The sequence below is a fragment of the Rattus norvegicus genome, chromosome 3 (genome assembly GCF_036323735.1).
Source record: "Rattus norvegicus strain BN/NHsdMcwi chromosome 3, GRCr8, whole genome shotgun sequence".
Lineage (NCBI taxonomy): Eukaryota > Metazoa > Chordata > Mammalia > Rodentia > Muridae > Rattus > Rattus norvegicus.
Window position 1 is genome coordinate 140567501 of NC_086021.1, and position 24715 is coordinate 140592215.

Sequence of the window (24715 nt, forward strand, 5' to 3'; positions counted from 1 at the left end):
TCCTAGTGGGTGACCAGTACATATTTGATAGTTCCTGAGTAAACACTGCCTGCTAAGCTGCGAATGGGATCTTATGTCCCATTGTACAGATGGGAATCAGCAGTCGAGCTGGATTTACAGGGCAGGCAATGCCATCTGTAATGGGTATTGAAGTGTTTATTTTTGGCGTTGGGGATTTGGCTCAGTGGTAGAGCGCTTGCCTAGCAAGCACAAGGCCCTGGGTTGGTCCCCAGCTCCGAAAAAAAGATTTAAAAAAAAAAAAAGAAGTGTTTATTTTTAAGATTTCTTTATGGGTGTGGGCATTTTGCCTGCACAGTGCCCTCAAGAGGCCAGAATAGAGGATGAAATCCCATGGAGTTGTGGGTGCTTTTAAACCCCAGTCCTCTGCAAGAGCAGTCTGTGATCTAAACTATGGAGCTGTTTCTCCAGCCCTCCTAGTGTTTTAAACATCTTTTCTTTGTAGATGCTGTGGTAGGAAATAATAACACACCCTTACCTAGGAAACCTCAAAATATTGTGTTCAGAAATTTTAGTTTTATAAATCAGAAACGATGTTTTTGGTTAAGTTTAAGTTTTTGGTTAAATGTTTTTGGTTTCAACTCTACAGTTTACATTTCATATTTACAAATTTGTTTTGGTGTTTTGAGATAGGATCCCTCCCTCCACATCCCTAACTGGCCTGGTACTTGATGTATTTCGGCTATCTTTAAACTCAAGGGAGTTCTTACGCCTTAGCTCCTGAGTACTGAGATTACAGGCATTTACTCCTACTCCTGGCAAAAGTTTTTGGTTGTGGTTTTGTTCTTTTAAAAAAAATCAGTAATTGTGTTCAAACTACTTTCATGTCAATCTATATAATAATGGATTTAAAGTAGCCAAGTCTCACAGCCACTCCCAGACTTCTATTACGAATTGGAAACCCAGCCCAAAAATTTCTGTAGCCCTGCCATGTGAGATAATCAGCTAATCCTTTCTTTTCCATCTTTAAGCATGCTAGGAACTTACTCAGATGAATTTGGAAACCTGGACTTTGAGCGATCCCAGCATGGCTCTGGAATGAGCAACAGGTCAACAGCTAAAAGATTTATTTCTGCTCTCAACAGCATTGCTGAAAGAACGTATAACAACATATTTCAATTTCATCAACTTCGTCAGATTGCTAAAGAGCTAAACATTCAGGTAGGATGACCTAAATACTGAGGTCAGTGTCAGAGGGTTCTCCTTAATACAACAAAACTGCTTGTTTTGCTTTGTTTTGTTTTTCTAGCCATTTTCTCTGTGTAGCCCTGGCTGTCCTGGAACTCTGCATACCAGGCTGGCCTTGAACTCAGAGATCTGTCTGCCTCTGTCTCTTGAGCGCTAGGAATAAAGGCAAGCATATCCAGGCCTGAGAACAAAATCGCATTTTAGTTTTGAGATTTTGTTACCTCTTCCCAAAGGTTTTGGCATTTCAGTTGAGGACTTTTTTTAAAAGCAATACTGGTGCTCTGTCTATTCTGGAGCGTCCTGTGGCTGCTCATCGTGATGGCTCCTGTCTCATTTGGTGAATGGACGTGATCCCTGCTGCTCCTACTTTGGAGCTCTAGTGGAGCCACAGAGCTGCACGTTAATATGGCAAGTAGTTGAGGTGTAAGATCACGCACTTTCAGACGCTAGTCCAAAGCTAGTCTTAGCTGAGGTTGGGCTCTTAGTAAAGACAGAGGGTTCTTTATTTAATGGTGTGCTACACGAAGCACACGCTGTTTTTTGTTTATTTGCCCGAGAAGCTTGCTGGGTAACTGTCTCTGTAGAGACTGATGTGGAAGTCATATTTGGCATGTTACTGAGTGCGCTGACTCTTAACGTTTGCTTTTAGGTTGCTGACTTTGAAAACTTCATTGGATCACTGAATGACCAGGGTTATCTCCTGAAAAAAGGCCCAAAGATTTATCAACTTCAAACTATGTGAAAGACTTTCCTATGTCAGGGCCTCCTGTAGTTCAAAAAATTTCAGAATCATCTTAAATATAAAACTGAAAATAAAAGTTCTGAAAAATGACACAACTCATAACAGAAAAAAAGGTATATCCATAATTTACCAGAAGAATACGAAGAGTAAATTATTTCCACTATTTTATCTAAATAACATAAGCATTATTTATGCTTTTGGCTTATATTTTTATTAGTGCTTTTTAGTTTTGTATATCAGATGTCTAGCAGGCATTCAGATAATATATAAATTAGTATGTGTTTAAGTTTTATTTAAAACATTAAACTTTGAATCTCACAAATTGTTAAGGTCACAAAAACTCTTCATTTGTTTCTAACTTTATGGTTATGGGCAGTGGGTCTGACTTGGCTTCTTATTTGAAAGTGGTGGAAACTTATTGACTTAATTAGAAGTCTTTTCTGAGAAGTATTGTTTGCAGAATTGTTTGAATGCTGATGATTTAAAAAAAAAAACAAAAAAACCTTCCCGGGGTTGGGGATTTAGCTCAGTGGTGGGGGGGGGGGGGACAATGCCATTCCTGTAGCTGGAAGTCTCTGCAGAAGGTGAAGGAATGTCGCCTGCACCAGAGCAGCTGCAAGACGCACTCTTCATCCGGCCTCCTCATGCGGCCTCCTCATGCTGCAAGTTCAAAAGAGAAAGCACATGAAGAAGCATGGGTTTGAAACGCTGGATTACAGGCTGGGAAGTTTCCATGAAATCAGAATTCACCATATTTTTGTGAGTCTTCAAATGGAACTGGACCTCTTGCCAAAGCATTCCTTGTATATATAGCCAACAAACACTTTAGCATTTAAGATCCACGGATTGGAAATTAGTCACTTAACTTCCAAGAAACTGGTAGATGAAAAGCTAAAAAACAAAATACCCAAAAGCTGAGTTGGAGAGATGGCTCATTTGGTGAAGTCTGAGGATCTAAACTCAGATTCTCTTATAAAAAGCTAAGGATGCTTCATTTGTAATGGAATGCTGGGTGGGGGTAGGAGAAAGGCAGTTCCCTGAGGCTCACTGGCCAACCTGACTGAACTGGGGAAGTCACGCAGCATCAGCCTCTGCCCCCAACACTTACACACGTACAAAAGCAGTGTGCATTGAGTAACCAAAATTAAACAAATGCTAATTATTTTACGAATGTGTAACTGATATTCAGTCTGTCCCATCAGTCCATGATGAGAGAAAGATGGGCCTATCACACCACTGTATTAAAGGCTAAGACTACACACAAGGGAATCTAACCCTAATTATGAACAGAAACTGACTTTGTTTTTGTTTTTGAGAAGTTTCCCTCTATGTAGCTCTGGCTGTTGTGGAACTCAGAGATCCGTCTGCCTCTGCCTCCCAAGTGCTGGGATTAAAGCTGTGCACCACCAACTCCCGAATTTTCCTTTATTCCTTTTCTCTTTCTTTCATGCCATTGCCTGGATTTTTCTTTTTCTCTTTTTTCTTTTCTTTTTTTTAAATTGAAACAATCCCAGGCTGGCCTTAACTTCCCATATAGCCTAGCCCTCCGCCTCTGGATTTCCTGTATGCTAGAAAAGAACTCTGCCAGCTGAGCCATACCCCAGCTGAGTGTTCCCTTAGAGTCTGTATCTGTTTGCTTTGGTATCTGCTGTCGCAGGGCTAGACTGACAGCTGAAGCTGTTCCCTTTTCCTCAGAGCCAGCATTTTTAACTCCAAAAAATTACATACTCTCCAACTCAGACCTCGTCTGTGTCTCATCTGCTCAGCACACCAGCATCTCCCCATAAAGGCTCTGGCCTCTGGCTTGCTTTTTCTTCCTTTTTCCCACTTCTCACAGGATGATCCAAAGTTTGCCTATGTCTGAGAAACACATGAGTAGTTCGAATGGTTATTTTAAAATTTAAAAAAGTGTTTTACATTTTCTTTTAATGTATATAGATTTTTAAATTTTTTATTTTATTTTTTTGTTTTTGCAGACAGGGTTCTCCAGGCAGCCTTTGGTTGTCCTGGAACTCTCTGTAGACCAGGCTGGCTGGACTCAGACTCACAGAAATCCACTTGCTTTGGCCTCCTAAGTGCTGGGATTAAAAACATTTGTTACCACTCAAAAATTTTAATATATATGGATTTTTAAAATTTTCCTTATTTTTTAATGTTTTGCCTGAATGTGTATCTGTGTGCCACATGTGTGCCTGGTTCCCTCTCTGTGCCTGGAAGGCAGAAGAGGGCATCAGATTCCTAGGAACTGGTGTACAAGAAATTAAAGACAGTTGGACCTCCCAGCACTTGGGAGGCAGTTAGGCAGATCTCCCAATGCAACCCAACTTGCTGTACAAATCAAGGTCCAGGACAGTCAGAGCCACACAAAGATCCCCTCTCAAAAACAAAACAAAAACAAAGATGAACCTGATGAAATGCTCCTTAAATCTACAATCATCAAGTGTAGTTTGGGCTTTACGAACAACTTTCAGGTTTTTGTATGCCATCACAGACTGGGCTGAAGAATAGTGGAAAGACTGCAAGACCCTACATTGCCATGCGGTGTTCTTCCATGGGTATGGTTCTGGCCCAACCTGGGAAGGCGCTGGGTTCAAGCCCAGTGCTATAACAAATGGTAGGAACATTTGTAAGGTTAGGAAGACAACGCACCAGTAATGTGTAATTTATAATAACAGGTTCATTGTTAGAACAGTGAACGGATTTGTAACTAGTTCAGACTTAGAATAAGCAAGTTTCTTCTGTACACGGGTTTCACTACCTGTAAAAGTAAAGGCAAATACAGAACGTATGCTAGAGTTGTTGAGAGGATAAATAATGGTACTATAACGTATACAGTAAGCACGTTTCCCAAGTAAACAATTAGTGATTGCTATTATTGGCAGTTCCCTTTGCTACTTTGGACCTATTCTTATGCGGACCTATTCATATGCATCTAGTGCTCAAAAAGCAGAGTAGGTACTTACTACTTTGATGGCAAAACTAATGCTTTAAATCTCCTCCAGTGGTAATACAAAGCCGTGCACGCCAGCGGGCCACTTGGCATTAGGCAGGGACTGACAAAGTTGGCTTCCTTTGGCCACGTGGCACCCGCTCCTGGTTTTCCCTACCTTGTCATTTTTAGCCTGCAGGCACAAGAACTGCACTAGCTTCTTAGCCCGCTGGCCTTAGCTGCAAGTGCTCGCCGTTGCCCCTCGAGGGCGCGAGTGAGCCGAGCTGCTGGGTGTCGTGAAAACGTCGTGAAAACGGCCTTCCTTGGCGGTTCAGGCCACCTGTATAAGCGGAAAGTGCCAGTGTGTGGAAATTAGTATGGAGCTATCCGTACGGCCTTGGAACCGCTCGATTTCTATAGAGAAGCTGGCGGCTGGTGCCAGTGGCTTCTGAGTTCTCGATTCTTGGACTCCGAGAAGGCTGCAAGGCCATGCTGGCTTGGCGCGTGGCACGCGGCGCGTGGGGGTCCCTTCGCGTGGCCGTCCGGCCTCCAGGGGCGCGGCTCGGCAGGGGCGGCTCCCGCAGGGCCCTGCTACCACCCGCGGCCTGCTGCCTGGGCTGCCTGGCCGAGCGCTGGCGGCTGCGTCCGGCCGCGTTCGCCTTGCGGCTGCCAGGCACCAGCCCGCGGACCCACTGCTCCGGCGCCGGGAAGGCAGCCCCGGAGCCCGCAGCCGGAGGAGATGCCGCCGCGCAGGCCCCTAGTGCCCGGTGGGTCCGGGCGAGCGCAACCAGCTCGGTAAGTACGAGGGTCGGCGGAGCGCCCGGACGCAGGTGACGGGCTCGGCGCTCTGTCGCGACACTCAGCCCGTGTTCTGGGAAGTTACGAGCAGCCAGGGCGTTCGATCTCCGGTAAACTTCAGGGGCCCAGCCAGGTACAGTTTCTGGCCAAGTTAGAACCCACTGTAATCCCCTTCTGTCCATACCGGTTGCTGGGAGGTGTGTCTGCACGTTGCATTGGTAAAAACAAATCTCGCTCGTCTAGTTAAACATCTGTTTTTAATGTTTTGAAGTGAATCCTCAGTGTATAGGTTAAGTTCGGCGGAATCCTAAGAGCGACCCTTCTGTTCGTTTGTGCAGATTTACATCGTCTTTGGCCTTCAGTAATCTTATACAGTAGCACGGAGGATAATTATTTGGCTTGGGTTGTAATGAAAAGATCTTTCAACTTTGTATTATAGAAAACTTAAGACTATTCTTGACGTAACAGGATTTACCTGATAAGATAACTTCCCAGTCAGGTGACACCAGAGCATGAGTGTGGCACAGCTTTTGATGTCATGTTAGCAAGCTCATGCAATTATTACATCTTCAATTGTTCGGTCTTCAGGGGCCACTGTAACTGCTCCGCTTTCATCAGTTACACAGCATGGGCTGAGGTGGCCACACCCCGGTAGGGGTTACAACTTCAGGAATAGCTTTAAAACTCTTGGAGCTTGAACGCTGGATGCTTTGAAGTTGCCCTCAACCTGGCTGAAGCCTTTCCCAGCACAGTTGGCCGAGTATGCCACAGGTTATCTGGTTGGGTAATTTGAGATTAAGCTTTGTCGACTTTTACAAATGTACAAATGTAATGACTAGATGTTAATGAACTTTTTGTAGGTTTTTGTGTTTGTTTTTGTTTTGTTTTTTTTTCCGAGACAGCTCTTCTCAGTGTAACAGCCCCCGCTGTCCTGGAACTTGATCGGCTAGCCTCGAACTCATGAGCTCCACCTGCCCCAGCCTCCCGAGTGCTGAGTGTACCACCACTACACCCGGGAGGGTGAACATTTTTTTGTGGGGCACAGGCGCACTCACAGGCCAATAGCGTGTGCTGTGTCTTTACCAAGGAAGTGATGGGGCAGCTTGCAGTTTTTGGTTTAGTCTTGCTCATGGGTATGTTAGACCAACTGGTGCTCCTCCTTTTGCTTGTTTGTTTTAGTTTTGAGACAGGGTTTCTGTGTGTAACCCTGGCTGTCCTGGAACTCAGATCTGTAGACTAGGGTGGCCTCTAACTCAGAAATCCGCCTGCCTCTGCCTCTTGAACACGGAATTAAAAGGATGTGCCACCAGAGTCTGATGGATTTTGCTTTCTAGCACAACCCTGAGCTAGCTACCTTTCTGTCTTCCCAGCCTTTGTGAGTTACTGTGATACAGGATCGGTATTTGACTTTGACCCACAGTGTGATCATTAGCCTTGCTCTTTTCTTCATACATACAAAGGTCAGGGCAAATTCCTAGAGCTGCTCCGCTAGCTTGATACTTCTAAATTTCAGTAACATTCTAACCTTTGAGCCCGTGCAAGTGAACATGTTTTCATACAACCACTGTGTGGTCCTACTGGAACAGAAGATTTCCAGAGTAGACGGTTCTATTGCTTCTGATTTGGCCAGTGTCCCTGTCGAATTTGACGTTCTGTAATTTTCAGTGATAGTATTCTTCACCATACTGTCCCGCTACACCAATAGGCTTTCTGTTGGGTTATTATAAAATGCCTTTTCTTACGAGGTAGGCAGGTCATGAGATTTTAGAAGGTAATCTTGAGAAATGAGCACTGCCACCTTTTTCCTTTGGTTCATGCACACACACTTGCTACCAAACACACATAATGATCCCAGCAGCTTCCCCGGATTGTCTTTTCACTCTCCACGTGTTTTCTTGGGAACTGAGGTTGTCAGAGTGGGCAGCAAGAACCTACACCCAATGAGCTTACCAGTCTGTTCCTTTTTTTTTCCTAAAAAGGTTAAGGTTTAGACAAGTTGGTTATTGATTTACTGATTTAAAGGGATGTTAGAATGGTTCTTTGAAGACAGCATTCGGGGTGGTGGGATCAGCAGTCTTGACTAAGGGAGAAAAGACTTCTGGCTCCAGGGAAAGGCATTTTCTTATTTCTGTGCCATGCAGAGTATTTCAGCTTTGCTAGGCTGAAGAGTTTGAAAGTTGGAGTGCGCTCATGACTTTTCTCTTTGGCAAAGCAGTGCTGTCCTTCGGCGCAGGTGCCAAGGAGCCCTTTTGGCAGTGCCAGCTTCTAACAGCTTTGCTCCACATGAAGTTTCAGGGAATCAAAAACCCCAAATGGGAGCTGTGATTACCTTCAGGTTTTTACTTGAGGGAGGAGAAGGTGTCTGAACATCTCCATAGCTGCTTTTGACAGATTTATAGAACTCTCCATTTCCATGTATCTCTATCTTGGATTTAGCAGCTTTGATGAGAGTACCTGGAATTGCTCATTTGTGGGGGTTTTTCCTGACAGAATTCTAGTCTATTTGGCCACTTAGACGATCTTTCAGCTCTTCTGCTTTAATGAAGTCATTAAAAGCTAGTGTATATGGTGGATACGGCATGTTATTTTATATTAAAAATTTCTCTGTATATGTCTATACTTACAAATATTAAAGTGCTTACAAATATTAAAGTTTATCTTACTCTTGAGTTACTGAAGTATATATTTAAAAGTATGAATTTATAGTATTTTATTCAAATTGTGCTGTCTTTGTCTTTCAGTATGAAAATCCATGGACAATCCCAAATTTATTGTCAATGACAAGAATTGGCCTGGCCCCGGTGTTGGGCTATCTGATTCTTGAAGAAGATTTTAATGTTGCACTGGGTGTTTTTGCTTTAGCTGGGCTAACGGATTTGGTAAGCACTGAGTATATTTGCTTTTTACTCCCTTTCAAACTCCACACTGCCTGTAACTCCCATTGTAGCCTAGCCTTAGCTGCTTCTGGACAGATGTCCTCAGCATGAGTGTGATCGAGTGCTTTGTGTAAGGACTTGTCTTTAGCATCCGTGTGGGACTGATTTTAAAGGATTTAAGGGAGAGTGTAAAGGTCGGAGAGAGCTCTAGGAGGAGGTAATCGTTACCTTTGGTGTTTAACTTCTTCAGAAAAGAAATGTTCAAGGCTGAGCGCTTGCTGTAGAGTAAATACAGAGCAGAGCTGGAACGCCTTTGTGCGCTGTGAAAGAGGTAGCTTGGTGGGTACACAGTGGGTGCTCATTACTGTCCCAGGGAACCACTGCCCTGCAAGCTGGGGCAGGCCCGTGTGGAGGCCATCCTCCAGCTGCTCACCTGTGACTGCTGTGCAGCAAAGGCTTTGGTTTGAGATGCCACTGGACATGCTTTCTTCTACTTCTCATGTGCACGAGGAGAGGGGCTCTTTGATACCACTCTTGTCCATTGGAGAGTGTGATATCAAAATAGAACTAGGAAAATAATTTGTGATAGAAGGTTCTGTTACTTTTGCTGACTGACCACTACCATCATATATGGCTATATTATCATAAACGGTTTGAAATGATTTATAAAATCCCAAGCCTATGAACACATGTGGGAGAGGTGGAGAAGGACAGCTCTCTAGATCAGGGCACTGTGAGCTGTGGAAATGGAAACAGTATCTTCTCCTACAGGGGCACCTGGGTGGGGGACAGTTTATATGTCTTCAACCCTACTTTTTTTTTTTTTAACATTTTGCTCAGTATTTATTTATTTATTTATTTATTTAATGATACTGGAAAATTCATTTTCCAAAAGCAAAGGTTGTATAGCACTTTAAAAATGTTTGATTGATTCCCTTTTGTGGTTCATAGAGACAGTACTTGGCCTAGTAGCAGTAGCAATCAATGTAGAATTAACTGACGGTTTTGAAAGTGGACCGAGGTGAGCATTTGCAGTGTCTCATGGCATTTCCAAGTGTGCACCAGGTACAGCCTTTCACATGAGCTCTTGTCCTTTCCTGACAGATGTTAGTTTTCCTTTATCACCATCTGTCCCCTTCTCACCAACTCTCCCTGCTTCTTCAGTGCCTACTTTCCCACTGAAGCCTGAAGGTCTCAAGCCACTCATTATTGGTGTGGGCTGAAAGACTGTCCTAGAGTTTTAGACTGATAAAAATGTTTTAGGTTGTAAAGTTCTTTGTTTCTTGTTTTCAGATATTCGGTTTACTTTCTATGTTAATTGGTGAGGGGTTTGTGGGGTAGGGAATCAACTGCCACATGAAATGGCCTCATTGAATGAAGGAAGAGCCCCATTAGCAAGTATGACATGATGTGTGTGGAAACCAGAATTAACTGGCACCATATTGCGTGCTTTTCCTGTGGAGAATTTGATTCTTCTGCACTCACCAGCTGCAAACGGGAATGGCAGGATCTGACTGTGTAGCGAGTGGGCTAAGTGCTGATGTGTTGATATACAGGACGGGTGGGGGGAGTGAAACAGGGTACCAAGGTACATGGAACACTTTGGGGGGTGGGGGCAGGAGACAGGACAGTTTAGGGGAAAGCACCGTGCTTCTAATGCTGGTTGCTGGAACTGAGACAGTAATGTAGGGCAGAGGACATGCGATGGGAGCTGGCAGTGTCTGAGTGAGGTAAAGCGCAGTGAGGGAGAGGCGGCAGTAGGAAGGAGACAGAAGCCTGGCACAGCAGGGTATTAGGAGAGAGTGGAAAGGGAAGCTTGGGCAGGAAGATGACCCAGAGATGGTGACCAGAGTGCTGCTCTTGTACTGTGGTCACTTGATAGCACATGGGTGATCTGCAGGAGAATTTTCTAAAGGCATGAGGAAGATTGGCCTAAGCTGATAAGCAAATGAGAGGTGGTAATGACTGGCCCTGCTTTTAAGGAAAGTTTGCTCTGTAGGGGAATAGAGAAGGAGGGCCAAGGAAAGAAAGAGGGATGTGTATTAGGTGCAACATCGGGGAGAACTGGTTGTCTTTTACTGTTTTCTTCTAGGTGAGAACAGACATGGCCACGGGTTAGAATGAGAGCGTTTAGTAGGAATGGCCTAGGTCATGGGTAACCTACTATCTAAGCATGATAAGAAAAGATAGATGCTGACAGTAGATGTAGGATAGCCAGGAATTGAGTGTGCACAGGTTTCTGGTTATTAATTTGTGAGGTTGGCCCATTTATGTATTTTGCATGAGCAGTGTTTATCCATTTGCATACAGGCTTGAAGTGCATGGCAGTGGTGTTGTGGGAGGAGTGAGGTGCATTGAAGTCGTTGTACATGTTTGCAGAGGAACGATGAGAGTTAGAGGAGCAGTGAGTATGGAAGAGAATGTGGAAATTGGGCTGTGAGAACAAGCTACAGAAAGCCGGGTCTCGAAGGCCTTAGCTCCCCCATGCAGACATTGTATGTCTAATCCACTTAAGAAAATAGCTGAGCATGGTGCTGCAGGCCTGTGATCCCAACACCAAAGGCAGGCTAATAGTTGCAAGTTTTGAACCAGTGAAGTCTACATTAGTGTGTTCTGGGCTGCAGAGTAAGAGAACCTGTCTCAAAAAAACAAAACAAAACAGGTGCCTGGAGGGCAAGGGGATGGGGAAGGGGGCAGGGAAGAGGAAGAAAGCTGATAGATTGTTCTGATTGCAATTGGAGTAGTTAGTAACTGCCTATCTGAGAATTTGCTAAGAAACTGAACAAGTATTAATCATATTATTTGCTGAAGGTAGGCAAGGCTTGTGCAGATGGGTATTATCTGTTTTAAACAGGAGGAAAGCCAGGTCAGGGTCAATGCAAGAAGGGAATGCAAAACCAGGCCTTGAACCAGTTAGTTCTCTCTGCTGTTCTGTTTGTGTTGTTTCGGATGGGATTTCTTTTGCCATGCTAGGCTAGGGATCATCCAGACCTAGACCAGTTTCTGAACTCCTCCTGTACTCCTGTCTCCCTGAACTCACGGCAATACTCGTAATAAGGAGGACATACTGTCTTTGAAGGGTATTGTGCCTAATGGCAAACAAATCCGTTTTTATCGTTTTCGTAGGAATTTCAAACATTTTTTGAAGTATGAAGTTAAATAAATTGAGTACCATACATCAGAGCCTTGGCTAACCAGGACATTTCTGTCTGCGCCATGTAACTAGGCAATACCTGGTTTTGGTTCTTTTTGTGGCCCCAATGACCCAAGTCTGACCAAATTAGGCTGGTGATTTAGTTCTTATGGTAAAAAGCTTGTCAACCAAGTGTGATTGGTGCTTTAAATTATTGTTTTTAATCAAAATAAGTAATTTAAAAAGCAATTTGCCAGTAATTTGATGGTGATGTTTTTAATACCATCTCTTGGAAGACAGAAGCAGAATTTCTGGGAGTTCAAAGGCCACCCTGGTGTATTTAGTAGTGAAAGGAAGGAAGGAAGGAAGGAAGGAAGGAAGGAAGGAAGGAAGGAAGGAAGGAAGGAAGAAAAAGAGAAAAAAGCCAGGCAATGGTGGAACACACCTTTAATCACAGTACTTGGGAGGCAGAGGCAGGTGAACAAATTCCAGGACAGGCAGGACTACACAGAAAAACCCTATCTTAAAACACAAAACAAAACAGAGCAGCAAAAGATATTTAAGTATTAGCATTTTAACTAGGGTAGGTACACAGGATTAAGTTTTTCACTCAAATATAGGTAATACAAACATAATCAGAACATTGAATTAATAGTGGTACTAAAATTGTGTGTGTGTGTGTGTGTGTGTGTGTGTGTGTGTGTGTGTGTGTTTTGCAGGTTATCAAACCCAGAGCTAGTCAGCACTTTTCACTGAACTCTAGCCTAATCCTTTGAACACAGTAAAATTTAAAATTGAGAACTAATCGTACAATGAGTTAGATAAGAGAGATGGTTCTGGCAGGACCTGAACCAGTTCAGCGGACCTGAGAGTGAATTTCAGTACCACATCAGACAGCTGCCAGCTGCCTGTACCTTCTCTCATCCAGAGGATCTGACAGTCTCCTGTGGCCTCTGTGGACACCGCACACACATGGATGGCTTAGAGACACACACATACGTTGAAATAAAGAACCCACAAGAGTCAGATACTACAATAAAACGGATAGGGATGTGAGGGTTGAGTGTCACAATTAAGTAGTCCTGAAAGGTGTCCACTTTGGCTCAAAAGAGTAGGCTTCTAGTCCCTCTCTGTCAGTCTGCTTTCTGTGAGTTCTGTGGGGGTTCTTTATTTCTATATTTATGTTTGGGTTCATCCCACATGAGTACATTGTAAAAATAGTGAGAAGCCAGTAGGACACCATGAAGGAGAAAGAACAATAATATGAATGTGAAATTCATTATAGACAATTGCCATTTTAAAAACTAAAGGAGTAAGAGTGTTTGGGGATAATAAATGAGACTTTACTGACATTTTCTGAAAGTATAGTTGTTTTTCTGGTATCTCTTAAGCTTCAAATTATCTATTCTGTTTGAATTATGACATTTGTTTAAAAAACACTTCTATTTTCAGTTGGATGGATTTATTGCTCGAAACTGGGCCAATCAAAAATCAGCTTTGGGAAGTGCTCTTGATCCACTTGCTGATAAGGTTCTTATCAGCATCTTATATATTAGCCTGACCTATGCAGATCTTATTCCAGGTAAGAACCCTGTCCTGTGTGCCTTAAGTAACAAGGAAGGGCAATGGTAGTGAGCTCAGGTCTTTTCTTCCAAATGCTTTTCTTCCAAATATATTTTCAACTTTAAACTGTTGCCTTGATTTTAAGTAAACTGTTTTGCTTATCACAGCCACACTATTATAGAATTTGTGTCCTTGTTACACTAGATAACTTTGTTTAAAATTAATTGAGATAGTAGTTCACAGTTACATTGTGTTTTAGTGCCCAGATATTTGGAAGTGATTTAAAATCTTTGTAAGTCATTGACTCTTTTTTCAGTTTTTATTTAGTGTATATGGTATGTGTGAGTGCTTTGCATGAATGTCTGTGCCCACTTGATGTCTGGTGCTTATGGAAGGTAGAGGAGGGTATCCGATCCCCTCTTCTAGAGTAATTAGAGATAGAGACAGTTGTGAGCTGCCATGTGGGTCCTGAAATCAAACTCAGGGCCTCTGGAAGAGCAGCCAGTGTTCTTAACTACTGAGCCATCTCTCCAGCCCCCATCGTTATCTTTATTAAGTACAGTTTATGCATGATAGGTACTCTGATAGCACCAAGATATCTATAAAAATGTGTATTCTTATTGTGCAGTTTCAAATCATATACAGATTACATAATGCATTATCTGAGTACTCTGAACTTTATGGTCTCTTGCCCTGAGCATGCATTGTATATGCTTCTCTGGTTCTTCATTTTGAGCTTAGGCTGTATGTATTTCTCAAGCAGTTTTTCTTCCTCATACTCCCCCCTCCCCACCCCAAGAGTTAGAAGTGGGGTTTGAGAACAGAAGCTGGTCCATTGCTGGTGTCTGGTAGAAGTGTAATGGAGTTTTATTCTGGTCTTCTTTATTGTTGGTGTCTGGTAGGCAGAACATAATGATGTCACATTCTGGTTCTACACGTGGTCCTCAGTGTCCATCACTGAAGAGTGGTAGACAGCGTAGTGATTGATGCTCGCCCAGCTTGATGTTGTTTTCAGTCTTTGGTTTTCTAAGTGCTCCAGACGTATTGGCTAGATATTCCTATCTATTTCCAGTGTTATGGTATTCGAATTGGCCTTTTCCAAAATTATTTCCCAATGGTAAAGAAAAACCTATTGGGATTTTGATTGATTTGGTTACATGGAATTTATAGCTCTCTTTGGAATTTTTGACATTTTTTACAAGTATCTTCTGGGTCACAAATGCCATGTATCTACTGTATTTAGGCTTTCTTTGATGTCTTTCATAGTTTTATAATTTTCTCCAAGACAATAATACATTTTTGATAGATTTATTCTCAAGTATTTGATAGTTTTAATGTTCTTACCAGTGGAAGCTTTTAAGCTCTGCTGTGTGTTAGTGACTATATTGATGATCGGCTCTTTCCTAATGTGCAGTTTTCTCCCTCTGACTATGTTCAGTTCTTCTGCCTTGTCTCCAGCCCAGTATACACTGTCCATAGTTAAAGACTTTCTTTTATCTGTCTGACTTCCTCACTGCCCTGTGTTTCTCATGCTGACTCACCCCAGCTCAGACAAGGCTCACAGCCACTTTGTGGGGTGATTTCTGTAGGGATCAAGTCATAGAGATCCTCTTTTTCAAGCTTAATAGTTTTTCTTAGAAATTCCTGCCAAGTGTCTACTATGATAGGACACTGCCATCTCTTTCTTGGCATATTATTGGTCTAGCATCCCCCACACACATCCTTTAAGCTGCTATTGATGAGGTGAAATGCATGGCTGGTTTTTTGTTGTTGTTTGTTTTGTTTTTAGGGTTAAAACAACCTGTGTTCCTGGTGGAAATCTAGCTTGGTCAGGATGCATTCTGGAGATACTGGTGGATTTGGATGGATTGTATTTTGTTAAGATTTCTCATTGAATTCATGAGATTAGCCTGGCATGTTTTTTTGTGTGGGGAGGTGGTATTTGTGATTTTTGCCTCACCAGCAGCCTTGTACTTGTTCTGACACTAAGCTAAATCTCCAAATACTGCCTGAGATTTTTTTCTTAAAAAAATGTTTGTTGGTTTTTAAATTAATGTTTTAAGTTATAATGTAATGGGTTTCATCATGGCGTCTTCATTACACATTGTTCGCGGTCATTTCTGTCCTGTTGCCTCCCGTAAACCCTTTTCACTTTCAGGGTAGCCCCCCTCTACTCCTGTTACACCTGCATGCTATGACCTGCTCTGTGACCCACCTTGCTTAAGATCTTGTTCTTTCAGGGAGCCCCTTTCTAGCTTTATGACCCAGAAAACTGTAAATGTTCACAGACATGCAAAATCTTAAATTTAAGTTTGATGAAAGAGAAAAACCCATGTTTTGAGTTTGGCTATTTTTAGCCTAATCTGTTGCTGTAAATGTCAGAAGTTTTTGTTCGTTCATTCATGAGCATCTAGGCTGGTTCTGTTTTGTGAATAGTGGAGCAGTAAACATGCATGTCTGTGTGCTGGCTAGAGTCCTTCTGATGTGTAGTCAAGAGTGACATAGCTGGGTTATGCGGTCATTCTGTTCTCTCTTGAGGAAATTTCTATAGTGATTACATTCCCACCACCAGAATGTATTGAGATTTTTCTTGGTGATAGCTGTTCCTCTGGGTCCCTGTTTCTAGTAACTTCATCAAACAGGTTAATGACTTTTTCTTCGATTCTTGGATGGTGTTCATGTGACATTACAGTTTTTTATTTTGATGTTTGATAGAATTTGTTGAAGTCATTGAAGAGAGTTTTGAAATGTGATTATTTTTTCTTTAATTGTTCCAGAGTAATTTAGTTTAATAACTTATCCGGTGTATATTTTGCAAGTTACGAATCTTTTTTCCTAGGTACTTACCCATTTTATTTATATTATTAGGAAATATTATTTATATTATAAGAAGTTTATTTGTAGCAACTTTTTGTTGCTACCATAAGACATATGGTATGTAGTAGTGGCCTAATTTTCATCTTGAGTCCTATGTCCTTCTCTTTCTCTTGACTGGTTTTGCCACATTTGCCAGTTCTGTGACTTCTAATGACCAAATATGGGTTTGAGGCTGTCCCCACCCCCTTCATTCTCTGGGTTTTCCTTGTTTCCTTTTTTATATACCAGTTCAGCTGCTGTGGCACGGCCCCACCACACAAGCTTACACACAAAATAAAACTTTTAAATGTAATTAGAAAAGTTTAGAATGTGATTCTAGTATATAATTAACAAAAAATGGCCACATTGAAGTTTAAAACGTCACAGTTGATTTGCATGTACCATATCTTTCATTCTGACGAGCCACCTCTTAGGTTTTGACAGTACTCATGGCTGTGTGAATTGACAGCACAGCCTTATAGATGGGCCCCTGGCTGGTGGCTGTCTAGCTTTCCTGACGTTGGTTTGGGCTGCATTTCCGGCTGCCGTGTCATCATCCCCTATTGCGTGTGTTAGTTAGTGCTCTTGTCATTGTCCGTGCAGAATATCTTCCTGCTTTCATGACATGTTTTGTCTCTCTGGCTAATAATTGTTTCTTAGGTTGGGAATGTGGCTGAGCATCAGAACCCTAGCATGCACAAAGCTCTGTGGGTGGCTTTTGTTAATGATTTCAGGCTTACCTGTGTCGTCAGCGACTATTCTCTGTGACTGTAGTCTTCCAGCCTGTATGCAGTCAGGCTTTACAAACCTGTGCTTCAGTGAGTGGATCTTCTGCAGCACTGTGTTGCAGTACTCTGTGTAAGCTCAGTAAGTGTCCTTTTCAGTCTTGTCGAAATCTTTCATGTCTTGACATTTCCTCCCTTTTGGTCCACTTGTCAGTTACTGGGAGATTAGGCTGAAGTTTCCTTCTTTGTGTCATGTTTTACTCAATGCCACCCCCACCATTTCCACAATTCTAATTTTGCCTTGTTATTTTTTAAATCATGCTAGTAACAGCACATAAGTTGAAATCGAATATTTATGACAAATGGAGTATTTTATTTGGACACTGTTCACCAGATGGTTGCAGATAGTAAAATGACTCTAAAAGACACTGTCATATCTGTCCGAGTGCTGGGTTGACTGCAAGAGAACCTCACTGTCCACGTCTGCATTCCATAGACCACCATCCCTGCACAGCTTCCTGACAGTCACAGATTTTGATTTGCAGAGGTTGGCTGCATTTTAAATTGTGATTGTTGTTAATGTATCAGCCGGTGCTTACTGTAGAAATGTTTGTTTAATGATTTTTAAAAAGTGCATCTATAAATCATAGTTTACATGGTTTACAGTGGCCTGGCACATTTTCTCTTTGAAACGGCACTGTAATAGAGGATGAAGCTAGGGCGAATTCAGCTTGATGTGCAGGTGCGGGTGCAGAGCCAATAGAATGTCAGACTGGAGAGGGTCCTAAACACAGCCTTGGATTGATTACCTCTGAGCTGTTTGAAGATACCATGAAAGGGATATTTGTGAACTGTGATTTGAATTTTGATTTTTCCAATTAAATTTATTTTGAAAAGGATACAGGATTGTGGTTGTAACTTTGTATGGTACAGAAGGCTCTTAAGTAAGTATGTTCTCTGACCTCCCATCCAAAATACCCTCCCGTTGGGTATGGCTCTGGGACCATGGTGGGAAGTCTGAGGACTATGAGTTGAGTATCCCCAATGACAAACAGTTTCGGGTTTTGGATCGTTTGGGAATTAGTGGTGACAATATGCAAATATTCCAGAAGTCAAGAAACTGAAATCTGAAATGTCTCTTGTCCAAGCACATTGGATAAGGGAGCCTCAGCCTATGATGCAATTGATTGACAGGTTGGGCAGGAAAAGGAAGAACAGTTGTCTGGGTAGGGGCTATCTCAGCTGAAGTGCATTTCGGGAAACTGTATGTAAAACTCTAGAGAATAGGCTAAAATTCAGAGATAAGAAATCCTGACACTTGCAGGATATTTCAGCTTCTCTGACATGCCAACTGCCTTCCTGTTATTGTCATTGGATTTTAGTGAGCATGAGGTCTTTTCCCCAGAAACGCAAAGCTGAGAAGAGTGGGGAGGCTGGGTGTAGCTCACACTGTTACAGACAGACAGACTTGCAGTTTATAGACAGATGCACGAGAACACATGGTGAGCGGTAAGTTACAGCCAGAGTCTGCAGTTCCTTCTGATTGCAAGAAGGAAGGGCTTCACTGTAGGGGCCCGAATCATCAATAAATATTTATTATAAAATCTTACTTAAGGGAAACATCAAATAATGTGAGGTTGAATGAGTCTTTACTAAAGTCATAATATCTATTACTAATTTTAAATTCATTAAAATTATTTTATATTTGATTTTCAGTCCCACTCACTTACATGATAATTTCAAGAGATGTAATGTTGATCGCTGCTGTGTTTTATGTCAGATACCGAACTCTGCCAACACCGGTAAGGTTCAGGACACACTCCTTTAGCATGACTTCTAACATAAATATTGAATGCAGTTTCACTTTAGGATAGTTGTTATGGCAGTTATTAATTTATTTACCAGGAATTAGAAAAAAAATCGCCTTGCAATTTGAATGCATGACTAGTTCACTTTAAAAGCTGGATTTGTCACTGGGTGTGCTGACACATGCCCTTAATCTCAGCACTCCAGAGGCAGAAGCAGGTGGATAACTGAGTCTGAGACTACTCTAGGGGCTACAAGGCTACAGTGAGATCCTAATTAAACACAAACCAACAAAAGCCTAATTTCTATTTTAAGTCCAGCTCTTCAGTTGATGTTGTATGAAGCCCAGGGCAGCCAGCCAGGCCGCAGCAGACTGTTAAAGGTGTTTCCTGTCTCCAAGCTGTCTAATACTTCACTTATTCACCGTAGATGGTCTAGAAGTGGTTTTTAAAATCAATCATAGAAGAATGGAATAGCTTGCTTACATACTGTTCGTGGCTCTGTAAATATTTGAGCACATAAGTATAACATTACCTTTTTTGTTCTAAGGGAAAATAGAGATATATTTTTATTTATTTTGCTTTTTAACCTGTAAAAGATAGTAACGTAAGTTTCTTTAGTGACTTTGTGATGAAGCAAACTGTGGGAGTGACTGTACAATTTTGTATCACTTGCATTTTGAAAAATCTTACTTTTAATAGTCTCATTATAATGTAACAAAGTAATAGTGCTCAATTTACCCAATAAGCAAGATTGGTACACTGGGGCTGGGCATAGGGTAAGCACTAGTGACTTTTGTTAGAAACCTGAAGGATAAATTGTAACTTTTTTTTTCTTTTGCCAGCGAACACTAGCTAAGTACTTCAATCCTTGCTATGCCACTGCTAGGTTAAAACCAACATTCATCAGCAAGGTAAGACTCATAGCAGCCTTTTAAAGAGGTCAGTCCTTTGTGAACTTGACTAATAATGAAATGAATGTAAGCCAGGCAGGAGCAGCTTAATGAAAACATTCTTACACGTTTGTTTGTAAGTGTGCACTTGGGTGGGAAGCAGAGACTTCCATCTCGTGGGGGTTGGTTCTCTCTTCCATCTCGTGGGTCCTGGAAATTGAACTCAGGTTGTTAGGTTTGGCCACAGCACTTTTGATTGCTAAGCCATCTCACCAACTTGAGAATGAGATAAATTTAAATGCATTGATTAGAGGGGCTAGGAAATGGGTCATGTCTGTCTTCTGAATGTTTTTATCTTGTTAGTATGTGCAGTTTATCTTTGTTGATGGTCTTAAGAATTATACCTTGACTGAGATCATGGGGTAGGTTAAAAGTGAGGTGTAAGTACTCTTTAATTGAGATGCAAAATTATGAAGAGTTTCTTGTGCTTTTCCTATCATCCATTCATTCAATTGCAGATGCTTGAGTGTTGTATAGTATAGTGTGTGTGTGTGTGTGTGTGTGTGTGTGTGTGTGTGTGTGTGTGTGTGTGTGTGTAGGCTGATGTTTGTAATCTTCCTCTCGTTTTCCACAATTATTGATTGAGGCAAAGTCTCCTAGTTGAATCTTGAGCTTGCCTTAGCCTAGGGATTTCCTGTCTCTTTACCCTGCTGAGCCATATCTAGCCCCAACTCTTTCTATTTTTAAAGAGGGTTAGATGAAAAGAGAATAGACAATCCCACTCACTTACAGACAGTCTAGATTGTCTTTTTCAGGATCCTAAATGTCCATCAACCTTTGCATAGCAAAGATACCAATGCCCTGATAAGTTCACTGAAGCCATCCTCCCATTAACACTCTTTGGCAGAGGGGTAACAGATTAGGTCTATTTGAGACAGAGTGACCATTGTTTTTGTGTTAGGATCCCTGGCACAGAATGTTAGCACTATAAGAGGGAGCTTTGGCTGCTTGTGACTTTGTGTCAAGTGCAGCAATTCGAATGTAGTCTTCCATAGAAAGTCACTTGAAGTGCTGGGACAAATGCATCAGTAAGCACTTGTTCTGAAAACCCATTATTAGTTTTAAAGTCACAGTGTGGTGATGGTCACTGTCATGTGACTGCAGAATAAATAGGGAGTGTCCCTGCACACCTTCCTTAACTCCCTCATGCTCAGGTTGTTTCATAGAATGTCGTCTTCTGATGTTTCTGGTTCTGTTTTGTGCTGTTGAGGGTAAACAGTGCTCACTTCCCTAGAAGATTTCACGGCAATAAGTACATTTCAGTTTTCTGACTTCACAGGGTACGCAGGCAGCAAGTCAAGTGGTCTTGGAAGTCTGGGTTCTAGGTTTTACTCTAGTGCTTACTGTGTTTTTTCACCCAAGGAGAAGCCACTTCATTGTTTCATGTTTGCAGAACTGCATGAGGACAACTAGGGAAAAGAGCAAAGAATTGTATAGTATCATTGAATTGCTGTGGGATTTAAGGGGTGGTACTTTCTGATAGTTGTCGCTGCCCTTGTAATAAATGAAGGGCACCTATGTGGGCAGGTGATCTGTTAGTGACTGATCTGGCACTTATTCTCACCTGGGAATGCCAACTTGGCGTGGCTGATGCAGTTGTCCATATAGTGCCAGAATACCTTTGTCTCAAAAGCATAACCGGGTCCATTTAACACCGTTGCTCTATAATGCCTTTATTTTTAAGGTCAATACAGCAGTCCAGTTAATTTTGGTGGCAGCTTCTCTGGCAGCTCCAGTTTTCAATTATGCTGACAGCATTTATCTTCAGATACTATGGTAAGTTAAATTTAGAGTTACTCTGAGAATATTAGGACAGTGGCTTATTGTGATGTCTAGAATGACTTTGCTCTTGAAGTGTATAATGAACATGAGGTAGACAAGCTGTGGGCACCTTCTTTCCCTCTCTTCCTGTTCTCTCCTCCACTCCTTTTCCTGACTTTGTACACTGGAGCATGGGTAGCTTCAGGAGTCATAGCCCTAAAGCAAGTTTTCTCTCCCCCAGCAGCCATCAGCTGCTAACAGTTCCTCCGAAGGGAGTTGACCTTTATGAGTCCCTGCAGTATCCGGACAGAGGTTTTAGCTGGTCTGTGCATGCATACAGTCAGCTACTGTATAATTCCATGTGTGCAGTCTTTGTCATGTCCAATAAATACTGTTTGTGGCAAATGCCCACTGCCTCTAACTCTCAGCATTTTCCTCTGCTTCTTGCATGTTAATCCCTGAGCCTTGCAAGTAGGAAGTGTGATATGTGTGCATTCCATAGTGTCTCGTAAGCAACAGTTATCACCCAGCTGTAAACCCTGAGCTAGAATAGCAAGTGGAAGATGTACCCATGTTTGCAGTAGTGGCATAAATGTTATGGGGATAACCAACCACTTTCTGATTGCATTTAGAACCTATCCACAAAACGGACCTAAAACCAGGTTCCATTAACAGGACCCCCAAACCGTTGGCCCTAGGAGAGAACCTAACCTTCTGCTAAGTGGACGTAGTTCCTGTCTGTATACCCATACGTCAGTGCAGCTCCCAACACCCCTCAGAGCAGCTTCTTTTTACAGTAGATGGTGACCAACACAACTAACCAGCGTGCACTGTCAGCCTTAGTCTTACTGTAAGGCATGGGGCACAGAAGTTAGCAGTCACGACTTAGAGGGATGAGAAGGATTGCTAATGTGTGAGAGTTTTGGAGGAAGAGAAAGAAGATGGGTAACTGTGGGAAGGAAGTTTCATCTGAGCCATAATGATAGGTGACCTGGATGCCCAGCAGACCCAGCCTAGTAGAGGGGTGCAGTAGGAAAGGACACCCAGTGCAAGCACTTTGAATTTTGTTTTAGTGTGCTAATTCCTCAGTGTAAATATCTTGAAATGTGTCAGACTCAAACTTTCAAGTGTTCTAAATAGGCTGCCATGTTGACATTTATTACATTTAATTATAATTAAAACTTGCTTTAGAGCTCTAAACAAAGTTGATTGGTTAATCAAAGTGAATTATACTAAACACTTTTTTAAATGACAGCCTAAACTTTATTTTCTTACATAAAATAAAGGGTGTCCCCCCCCCCTTTTATATTTTGGGTTATCAATGGAGGATCTTTTTCTCGAAAACAAACTGCATCCAGATATAGCCTGGATATTTTACTTCAGGGTATTGAATGACTTTAGGTAGGCACCAAGCAGTCTTAAGTAGGAGCTGTCTAGTTTGAGCTATATCTCCAGTCTTTTACAGTTGTCTCCATTCATGTCTGTCTGAGTATGTTTTTGTGGGAGAAAAGTGAGGACATCAACACCTAGGGTTGTATGTAGGAAAGGACAGTTGCTGTACTACTAGTCTTTAGGCCTCAGTAATTAGATGGCTTTTATTTGGCATTGCCAGTTTAAATGCAGTCTCGAAGGAAGCCGTGACTTTAGATTTTGTAGTTAAATTTCATCACAGAGTCCTATTTTCTTAGCTCACTTTTACTTGTGTACTTCATGGTTCCTGCTGGTGGTGTTTTGGGATTGGAAGGCTGAAGCAGTGCGTTTCTCTCCTTTGAAGGTGTTGTACAGCATTCACTACAGCTGCGTCCGCATACAGTTATTATCACTATGGTCGGAAAACTGTTCAGGTGATAAAGGGCAAATGACAGGCACCCAGATCCAGCAGCAAGGGAGCGACTCGCGTCATCGGCAGCAGCGCCAGCGAAAGCCACAGGACTTTCCCGATCTTGGTGTTCAGCTTGCGAAAGGTCTTGTCAGACAAACCATGTCTTCAAAACCGAAGAAATGTACGTCCAAAATAAGCTCGATCATGGGCCTATACAGAATTTCCAGTGTATTTTTAAATACAAATAAAAATATAATGTAGAATTTTTAATCTTAGGTTTTTGATTAATTGGCGAGATTATTCTAGTTTTTTTTTTTAATGTTTTTAAAAAAACAGTTGGTAACATAGAAACAAAGGAAAGCAGGAGGGAATCCCCGAGATTAAATGCATACCACACACGGCATGGCTATATATTGTTATGCTTAAATTTTAAATCTATAAACACATAGCAGTTCATGTGACTAATGCTTGGTCATTTGAGAAGTGAGAGTAGACCTAGCTGTGGGAAGTGTAAAGGGATACAGAGCATTCAAATGCAGTAAGTTTTGAAAATAAAAAAGAGCAAACAAAATAGAAGGCATTGAAGTTTACCAGTAGTTCCAGCCTCTCAGTTACCAAACAGTTTCTGTATCAGGATAGCAGACAACACAGGAGTCAGAAGGGAGACCACGAGTATTAGGCATCGCATCTAAAAGGCAGAGAATTACATCATGCCTTCTCACTGTTTCTCATGGGACGTTTGTATGATACTGGAACCTGTACTCATATGTCATGTAAATAGTATGAAACTTTCTATTTTTCAAAGTTTTTTTTTTTTTAACTTTGGGGAATCTTCTATTGTTAACATGATAAGAAAATAAAAGAGCTGGAAAAATCTGCGTCTTCCCATCGGTGGTTGTGGTGTGTGTTTATGTGGCTGCATACGTTTCCTCATCTATGAAGTGCACTTAGATGCAGCACTTCCCCCTACATTGTAAAACTTACTGGTTCCAGACATGTGACCTTAAAGACCTGCTCTACCCTTGTGTTTAGAGTAGTGGGGTACAGGTAGGGTCAGGAGCCAGGGGGCTCCTCCACATACTAGAAACCCTTGGTTTCCCTTTCTCCTTCGCTTGACCTAAGTATAATGTGGATGTAAAAGTTCAGGGCTTTTCTGGGCCTGCCCTTGCTTTGAAATGATGACAAGGAGACCTGGTATATTTATTGATAAGCTTCTTGCACTACAGCTAGGTAGGGTTCTGATTTATTCTAGCCCTGCTGTGCTGCCTAGTACCCAGCCATGTGCCCCATTACCTGCCTTCCTAGTCTCTCCCTGGTTGTTCCTACCCATCTGTGTCCTCATGGCCACTCAACACTCTCCACCCAGGACCCCTCACTGGGATTAGAAGTCTAGCCTTAACTGTCCTCCCCGATATAGGCTGGTCAGCTCTAACCAATCAGACATAGAGGAGAACAACGTCTTACAAAATACTGAGTCAGAAAATGTTTTGTAATGATGGCCAGGGTCTGGACTGCACCCAGATGGTCTCCAGGTACAGAAATCAGC

The 24715-nt window shown here is 42.1% G+C and overlaps 2 protein-coding genes across 10 annotated transcripts in view; both read left to right on the forward strand.

The window, feature by feature from the left end:
* Positions 1 to 2391, forward strand: part of Mcm8 (minichromosome maintenance 8 homologous recombination repair factor) — a 30302-nt gene extending 27911 nt beyond the window's left edge. For 3 of the 4 annotated variants that reach the window (XM_039104589.2, XM_006235074.5, XM_039104590.2), the window contains 2 exons: positions 990 to 1179; positions 1856 to 2270. In XM_039104589.2, the coding sequence (XP_038960517.1) occupies positions 990 to 1179; positions 1856 to 1948 (283 nt within the window). In that variant the 3' untranslated portion in view covers positions 1949 to 2270. Of the gene's footprint in view, positions 1 to 989; positions 1180 to 1855 lie in introns of all 4 variants that reach the window. The other variant, NM_001106514.1, reaches the window with a different exon arrangement.
* A 2788-nt stretch (positions 2392 to 5179) lies between these two features.
* Positions 5180 to 24043, forward strand: Crls1 (cardiolipin synthase 1). Of its 6 annotated transcripts, none has more exons than NM_001014258.1 (7): positions 5235 to 5672; positions 8417 to 8554; positions 13137 to 13266; positions 18545 to 18630; positions 19479 to 19547; positions 21271 to 21362; positions 23122 to 24043. In NM_001014258.1, the coding sequence occupies exons 1-7, from the start codon at positions 5367 to 5369 to the stop codon at positions 23207 to 23209; spliced, it is 909 nt and encodes a 302-aa protein (NP_001014280.1). In that variant the 5' UTR covers positions 5235 to 5366; the 3' UTR covers positions 23210 to 24043. The 6 variants fall into 6 exon arrangements, with proteins under 6 accessions (XP_063140355.1, NP_001014280.1, XP_006235142.1 ...); XM_006235080.5 differs by lacking the exon at positions 5235 to 5672 and adding an exon at positions 5696 to 5808; XM_006235078.5 differs by lacking the exon at positions 5235 to 5672 and adding an exon at positions 5920 to 6446.
* The last annotated feature ends 672 nt before the right edge of the window (positions 24044 to 24715 follow it).

What these genes read in the sequence shown, in the direction of transcription:
- Crls1 (NM_001014258.1), top strand. Translation starts at nt 5,367, where the DNA reads ATGCTGGCTTGGCGCGTGGCACGCGGCGCGTGGGGGTCCCTTCGCGTG. An exon ending in AACCAACATTCATCAGCAAG is followed by an intron (nt 19,548 to 21,270) that starts GTAAGACTCATA and finishes TTTATTTTTAAG; the next exon opens with GTCAATACAGCAGTCCAGTT. An exon ending in ATTTATCTTCAGATACTATG is followed by an intron (nt 21,363 to 23,121) that starts GTAAGTTAAATT and finishes TCTCCTTTGAAG; the next exon opens with GTGTTGTACAGCATTCACTA.